At 57.0% G+C, this 7,592-nt stretch overlaps 3 protein-coding genes across 3 annotated transcripts; 1 reads left to right on the top strand and 2 right to left on the bottom strand.

The window, feature by feature from the left end:
- Positions 1-468: 468 nt before the first annotated feature.
- On the bottom strand, positions 469-2,617 carry ETH_00004390 (uncharacterized protein; the record flags this gene model as incomplete). Its single annotated transcript, XM_013380040.1, has 6 exons — positions 469-600; positions 988-1,392; positions 1,470-1,826; positions 1,890-1,955; positions 2,336-2,464; positions 2,519-2,617. 6 exons carry the CDS (start codon positions 2,615-2,617, stop codon positions 469-471), a joined length of 1,188 nt encoding a protein of 395 aa, XP_013235494.1.
- A 177-nt stretch (positions 2,618-2,794) lies between these two features.
- ETH_00004385 (uncharacterized protein) lies at positions 2,795-3,582 on the bottom strand (the record flags this gene model as incomplete). Its single annotated transcript, XM_013380039.1, has 2 exons — positions 2,795-3,094; positions 3,394-3,582. The coding sequence occupies 2 exons, from the start codon at positions 3,580-3,582 to the stop codon at positions 2,795-2,797; spliced, it is 489 nt and encodes a 162-aa protein (XP_013235493.1).
- A 714-nt stretch (positions 3,583-4,296) lies between these two features.
- On the top strand, positions 4,297-5,979 carry ETH_00004380 (uncharacterized protein; the record flags this gene model as incomplete). Its single annotated transcript, XM_013380038.1, has 6 exons — positions 4,297-4,384; positions 4,961-5,042; positions 5,185-5,248; positions 5,453-5,529; positions 5,707-5,812; positions 5,917-5,979. The coding sequence occupies 6 exons, from the start codon at positions 4,297-4,299 to the stop codon at positions 5,977-5,979; spliced, it is 480 nt and encodes a 159-aa protein (XP_013235492.1).
- Positions 5,980-7,592: the final 1,613 nt, after the last annotated feature.

The raw sequence follows: 7,592 nt of genomic DNA, 5'->3' as shown, positions 1-7,592 counted from the left end.
AGGCTTCCCTTGGGGCTCCCCTGGGGGCTCCCTGGGGCCCCCGGGGGGCCCCCAGGGGGCCCCCAAGTGGTCGTTTGGGTACTTACTTCTCTGGAAGCTGCGGTGTAGACGCTGATGGTATTATCCACATGTGCGAACTTGAGGGGTTGGAAGCCAGGGTGGGGAAAAGGTGCGGGGCCGGGGGCCCCCGGGGCCCCGGGGGCCCCCAGGGGCCCCGGGGGCCCCGGGGCTCCCCTGGGGAGGGCGACAAAAAGGGTACTTTGGGCAGAGGCCTCGAAGCGGAGGGGAGGGCTGGGGCCCCCCCTGGGGGCCCTCAGCAGCAGCAGCCCGCGATATAATGCAGGAACATCAGCAAGGAAGTGTTGAGAAGAATCTGAAAAGGCCAACTGGCCATCTTCGAGGGAGGCCCTGAGGGTACAGCAGCTGCAGCTGCAGCAGGAGGGGCCCCCGGGCTGCTGCTGCATGCACTTACAAGTCAAAGGGCCCCCCCGGGAGGCCCCCCAGCTTCAGCAGCGGCGGAGAAGCACTTTGGAAAAAGTTTGCTGCTGGGATTGGCTGCTCGGGCACAGTCGCAGAAGTCCACCCCAGCATCATGCGCGCCTGCGAAACCACGAATTAGGGTTTAGGGTTTAGCGGTTAGGGTTTTGCGTTTAGAGTTTGGCGCTAAGTGTCCAGCTTTGGGGTTTACGGTTTTGTGCTTTGTGTTCAGGCTCTAGGGTTTAGTGCCTGGTGTTCAGGGTTTAGGGTTTAGGGTTTAGGGTTTAGGGTTTAGGGTTTCAAGTCGGACAGAGTCAGGGTTTTTGAATTTGTGGGAGGCGAGGTGGAAGTATTCAACTTTGAGTCGGTATTTGTGTCCCGCTTTCAATTCCTGTTTCGAAAAGCATTTTGAAATAAAAAATGAAGTAAATCCAAAATAAAATGAAATAAAATAAAATAAAATAAAATAAAATAAAGTAAAACAGAATAAAATAACAACTCTTTCTTCACCTGGGGACTTGAAAATACTTTGGTGACCCCGGTGAAGCTAGCGGGCGGCAGCGGCAGCAGCAACTTCTCCGGCTCCGCCGCTGCTGCTGCTGCTGCTGCTGCTGCTGGCTGGGGAATTGGCATGCGATCCACCAGAATTGGAGAGTCCTCCAGGAAGACTCTGGCCCCGCAGTCGGCAACTGTGAAAATTCGAAAAGTTTCCGAAACTTGAGTTTGCAAAAACCCCTCCCATCGAACAGAAAAGGCTTCCAGGGGGGCCCCCAGGGGGGCCCCCTGGGGGGCCCCCCAAAAAGGGTTCAGTCCCTGGGCCTTGAAGTCAATAAGGGGGAAGTCCTGGAAGCCCGCGGGGGGCCCCCCGAAGGCTGCGTTGCTGTAGATCGTGGCCCGCAGCCCGTCGGGCCCTGGCTGCAGCAGCAAACTTGCATGCAGCAGCAGCAGCAGCAGCAGCAGCAAGGTGAACCCGGCTTACTTCCTCTTCGTACCCTCGCAGCGCTGCAGGCAGCAAAGTGGGACTTGGCCAAAAATTCAAAAGAAAATTCAAATTCACCTCCGCAGGAAAGCTTGCTGCTGCTGCTGCTGCCAGCAGACTCGTCTCTTGCTGCTGCTGCTGCTAAGTTCGAACTCATCCCCTGCAGCAGCTGCAGCTTCGAAAGTTCTCCCCGAAGCTCCTCGAGGGCCCTGGGGGCCCCCCCGAGAATTTCTTGAACACTTTGCATGCGCTCAGCAGCAGCAGAGGCTGCGACGCAGAGCTGCGCGTGGCGCTGCAGCAGCAAACGCTGCTGCTGCTGCGGCAAATCCCACTTACCTGCTCGTGCTTCCGCAGCGTCGCCCGCAGCCGCCTGCAGCAGCAGCAGCAGCAGGTGAGTGCAGCAGCGGGGCTGGGGTGTATCGACAGCTCTCACTCTTCCTGGGCCCGAAAAAATGCAGCAGCGATCTTCATTTCTTCGGTTTTCTTTCTTGCAATGTCTCTGAAAAAAGAGTCAGCAGCAGCAGCTTCCTCAGCAGCTCTTTTGCAGAGTTACCGAAAGGCCACGCGCACAGCCTCGTAGTTGATGACTTCTGAAGTTTTGGCAGCGAAAATTCATGACAGTGCTGCTGCTAAGCAGCAGCAGCAGCAGCAGCAGCAGCAGAAAGTGCTGCTTCTAAGCGCCCCAGGCTCCCCCACCTTGGCAGTAGTCCCAGTCGCGGGCGCCTTTGCCCAAAAGTTGAACTTCTACGTAGCACCACTCCCGGCCTGTGCGGGTTTCGTTCATGAGCCACGAGCAGCAGCAGCCGCAGCAGCAGCAACAGCAGCAGCAGCCGCAGCAACAGCAGCAGCAGCAGCAGCAGGAAACCGCTTGAGAAACACACCCGAAACGCCCTCGGGGTTCCGCACTGCCGTGCAGTCCGTGTAAGTCCGGCCGTCTTGCACGAAGGCCGCGGCGCACAAACGGCCGTCTACTGTCTTTCTGTGGAGTTGGCGAAACTCCGTGAGACTCTAAAAAGAATTATTATTCAAGTTTCGCGGAAGTTTCTCCGAGATCGCGCAGACCTGCAGCGCTTTCCTGTCGTAGCCGGCTTCTTGCGCCCGGCTGCCTTTCGTGCGGAAAGCGCCCAGAAACAAACTGATAAGCAAAACTTTGAGACTCATTCTGTTTGGAGTTCAACAAAAATGCAAATAAAAACAAAATAAATGAAAGTTCAGCGGCGTTTCAGACGCCTGCGCCTGCCGGCGCGCGAAACGTGAACGGAGGTGCCTGTACACCTGAAACTGCGGCGCACGCGGCACTCTAAGAAAGCGCTTTTGAATGCAAATTTTCCATTAAATCTACGCGTCTTCTTCGTCATCGAAGTCATCAATTTCGTTCATTTCGTTCATGGCGTTCATGACGGTTTGGCCGAGTTCAATTTCCTCTTTCGAGAGGTGTTCCGTGGCAGTTTCAAAATCTTTCTTCCCGACCTCTTCCGTGCTGGCCAGCTCTTTCGCCTTTTTGTTCTGCTCGATCTTTTCCCTTATTAATTGCACTATTGCCTTGTCAGTTCTTCTCGAAAGAATTGTTATCTTTCGTTCCACATCGCGTTTCAAGTCCCAGTTCGGCCGCCGCGGCACCACTTGCGACAGAATGTCCTGCAGCACGCCGCCGCGCGGGAAATAAAACTCAAATAGGTCTTCAAAGGCACTTTAAAACTATTTCAAAAGTATTTCAGAAGTATTTTAGAAACATTTTAAAAGAAGCAAAAGCTCCGCAAGCCGTGTCAGTGCAGCGCAGTCAGCTCCCCTGCCCCTGCGCGACTCAAGAAGCCGCAGCAGCAGCGGCAGCAGCAGCAGCAGCAGAATGCCGTTTTCGCCCGCGTTTTCGCAGCAGCCAGCCTGAAGTACCGTCCGGGGTGGCAGCAGCAGCAGCAGCAGCAGCAGCAGTTTCTCACCTCCTCCTTGGCAGCTTGGACTGCTTCCTGGGCCTCTTTGGCTATTTGCTTCTCCAACTCCTCCACTGAAGGCCGCGGCAAACAAAACTGCCGCAGCTTCGGGTCCTTCGGGACATAATTTCGAAAGCGAATTTCCGGCGAGGCTTCTCTGGGGCGGCCCGCGTCCCCGGCCTCCGCCTCGCTCCCCATAGCAGCAGCAGCAGCAGCAGCAGCAGCAGCAGCAGCAGCAGCAGCGGCGGCGGCGGCGGCGGCGGGGAGGAGGAGGCGCGAAAACTGCTGGAGACGTTATGCTGCTGCTCCGCTCTGCTGCGCTGCAGCAACAGAGGCCATTTCCGGGCGCCGCAGCAGCAGCAGCAGCAGCGACCTGCGCGCGGCAGCAGCAAGCCGCAGCAAAGCAGTTGTTGCAGCAAGCAGCAGCAAAAAGAAAACCCTCAAGTTTCTTTATTCTTTATTTCTTTTATTTGGCCTGCAGCAAAAGAACTGCAGCCCTGACAGCCCCAAGCTGCTGCATGCAAAACAACTCAGGGGGCTGCAGCGCAGCGCAGCAGCAGCCGCAGCAGCAAAAATTAAAAAAAGGAATTAAAGTTTTAATTTATTTCACTATTTCTTTTGCCTCCAGATATTCCCTCTTCAAGTGTACAGACAGCTCAAGCAGCGGAGGGCGCGTCAGTCTGCAGCCGCCAAAGGCAGCAGCAGCAGCAGCAACAGCAGCAGCAGGAACTGCAGCAGCAGCAGCAGCAAGGACAACGGCAGCTGCAGCATCGGCAGAAGCTGCACACGAACAGCAGCAGCAGCGTAGCAACACGAGCAGCAGCAGCAGCAACTGCTGCAAACGAAAAACAGCAGCAGCAACAGCAGCAGCAGCAGCAACAGCAGCAGCAGCAGCAGCAGCAAATTGTGAAGATGGTGCGACTGCTGCTGCGCATGAAGGCGGACCTGGAGAACGTGGAGGCAATTGAGTTCCCGGCGGACTACACCTGGAACATCGACGGTGGGTCTTTTCTTTCTCGAACTGAATCATTTTCCACTTTTTTTAATTTTTTGAATTTAAAATAAGTGAAATTAATAAAATTAATAAAATTAATAAATAAATCTCAAAAATAATTCAAACTGACGCAAAATTGCCCCCAGTCACCTCCAGCAGCCCGCTGCAGCAAACCCGGCCTCCCGCGCCAGGTGTCTGTACACCTCAGGGGGCCCCATCTGCAGCAGCAGCTTTTTCTTCTTTTTAAAACCCCACACTTCTCACAGGCCCTCGAGACTGCCACAGGGGCCCCACACTCTTCAGGGGCCCCCCTTGGGGCCCCAAGGGGCCCCAAGGGGTTTTAAGGGGCCCCTAGGGATCCTAGGGGGCCTCAAGGGGCCCCAAGGGGTTTTAAGGAGCCTCAAGGGGGCCCCAAGGGCCTCCCCAAGTCTCTGGAGGCCCCGACGGGTCTTAGGGGTCCCCAAGGGTGCTGGGGGCCCCCAGGGGGGCCCCCAGTACCCGGGGGGCCCCCCGGGGGCCCCCGGGGGCCCCCTGGGGTACCCAGGACCCAGTTTGTGGGTGTGAGGCTTTTTGTTTGCGCAGTGACGCAGGCGGGAGGGACAGAAGAAAAGAAAGGAGTGACTCTTTCTGCTGCAGAAGTTTTGGAGATTCCTGGCAGCCGCGGGTAGCAGCAAATAAGGGTTTTGGTTTATTTGGTTTGCTGCTGCTGCTGCTTGAACTGGGCTTTTAAAGTTCTCTTTTGCTGCTCCCCGGTGGCCGGGACGCTCCTGCTGCTGCTGCTGCTGCTGCTGCTGCTGCTGCTGCAGGACAGCCAACTTGGTCATTCGTTTCGGCGGCAGCAAACATGCGGCGACAATCAACGTAGAACATGTGAGGGTTTAGGGTTTAGGGTTTAGGGTTTAGGGTTTAGGGTTTGAGGCCTGTAGAGAGACTATCTGCTGCACGCGAGCAAGGAGTATCCCCTGGCTGCTCTTCTCCGACCCTCTTCATCTGCTTCATTTGCCTCTTGCTGCTGCTGCTGGTCTCTGCTGCTGCTGCTGCTGCTGCTCGCTGCTGCTGCTGCTGCTGCTGCAGGTTAAGGGAGTTACGAGGCCCTACACAGCAGCAGACAGCGGACAGTTCGTGCCCATCATCTCTTTCGAATGCCGCGGGTCAGCTTTCTGCTGCAGCAGCAGCGCAGCAGCAGCAGCAGCGCAGCAGCAGCAGCGCAGCAGCAGCAGCTCAATCTTCTGCTGATTTCTAAGTCTTAAAGATTTGAAGTTCAAAAGAAATGAAACAAACTGGCGTTTCAGTTTGCTGCTGCTGCTGCTGCTGCGGTGTACGTACAGCGTGGAGCCCACCCGCTGGACCCCCACAACTGGCTGCGCCATAAAAGGCCCCAAAAGTGTTTTTGAAGAAGCAGACATTGCTGAGGACTGGGCGGACTTTGACGAGGTATTTGCTTCCAGACTGCAGCAGCAGCAGCAGCAGCAGCACAGCAGCAGCAGCAGCAGCAGCACAGCAGCAGCAGCTGCACAACGTGTGTGTACGCTTCGCAGGCCGCAAACCAAAGCGTCGGCGTCTACGGACTCGAATTCGATTTCGTCGTGCACAAAAACTGAGGCCACAGCACCTCAATTAGGGGCCCCCAGGGGGCCCCCTGGGGGCCCCCAGGGGGCCCCGGGGGGCCCCCTTGGGGCCCCCCAGAGGCCCGAGGGGCCCCCCTAGAGGAGGCCCTAGGGGGGCCCCTAGAGAGGGCCTAAGGGGCACCCCAGGGGCCAGGGGGCCCCGGGGGGACCCCAGGGGGGCCCCAGGGGGCCCCAGGGGGGCCCCAGGGGCTCCCAAGGGGGCCCCTTTTGTTTGGATAGGTTTTACAGAGGAGGCCCTGGAAACGGGGGGAGATGTATAGAGCTTTGGCGGGAGGGCTACAGCAGCTGCGGCAGCCACTGGTAGCAGCAGCAGGCTAGCAGAAGCAGTAGCAGCTGCTGCTGTTGCAGCTGCTGCAGCTGCAGCTGCTGCAGCTGCTGCTGCTGCAGCTGCTGCTGCAGGTAGCGATTGGGCAGTAGGGGCCCTCTAAGTATTTACAGATGCAGCAAGCCCGCTGCAGGAAGAAACAGTGGGGGCCCCCATTACCGTTGGGGGGCTCCGATTGCTGCTGGGGGCCCCCATTGGTGTTGGGGGGCCCCCTCTGTTTGCGGAGTCGCAGGCTGGGCTCGAGACCTGCGGCCTTTATTTTATCTTGAGACAACTTGCTGCTGCATGCGTTTTAAATTTTATTTATTAATTAATTTACTATTAATTTATTTATTAAAAGTTAAGCTGCTTCTTAAGCAGCTGCTGCACCCCGAGACTCGCCAGCCCTCTTCACTGGGCAGGCAGCCCGTGCGGTGCTGCAGCAGCAGCAGCAGCAGCAGCGAAGTCTTGAAGAGCAGCAGCTGCTTCTGGTTTGCAGTTTTTAACGCGGTTTTAAGGAAGGGCCTAAGATGCCTGAACTGCCACGTGCTGCTACTGCTGCTGCTGCTGCTGCTGCTTGGGAGAGGTTTCGAGTGGCGGGCGCGTGAGACACAAGAGCAGCAGGAAAATAAATTGTTAGATTTGATTTAATTCTGAAGATCAACTAATTAAAAGTATAAAAGATCATTAGCAGCTCCAGGATTGGGGCTGTCTCGGCGTGACCAGCAGCTGCGCTGCTGCTGCTGCGGTTGCTGGAGCGGCAGCAGCAGCAGCTGCAGCAGCAGCAGCTGCTGCTGCTGGTGAATTCAAGCATGAATTTAACTCGGATTCATTTTGTAGATCACTTTGGCTATTCATTGACGGGAGGGAGACCTGCTGTGCTGCGCCGTATGTACACTGGACGCTGCAGCAGCAGCAACGACGCGCTGTCTTCAGCAGCAGCAGCAGCAGCAGCAGCAGCTGAGTCAGCGACTGACTGCCACAGGAAGCTGATTTTTGGGGAGTGACCCTCGCAGTCCCGAAGCAGCCACAAGCAGCCTCAACCCTCGGCCCTAGCCGCCAAACCCTCAGCGCCAAACCCTAAACCCTAATCTGCTGCAGGAGGTAGGGCTGCAGCAGCAGGGCGTTGGCTTGCTGCTTCGGACTTCTCCGTTGCCCGCAGCAGCAGCAGCAGCGCCCGCGCGAGCCGCAGCCCTGACCAGCAGCAGCAGCAGCAGCAGCAGCAGCAGAAGATGTCTGCGAAGAGCTCGGGAGGCAGCATGTCTCTGTCTTCGTCTCTGGC

This window comes from Eimeria tenella, genomic scaffold, assembly GCF_000499545.2.
Source record: "Eimeria tenella Houghton genomic scaffold, Eth_scaff435, whole genome shotgun sequence".
NCBI lineage: Eukaryota > Apicomplexa > Conoidasida > Eucoccidiorida > Eimeriidae > Eimeria > Eimeria tenella.
This window is presented reverse-complemented; position numbering and strand designations above follow the sequence as displayed.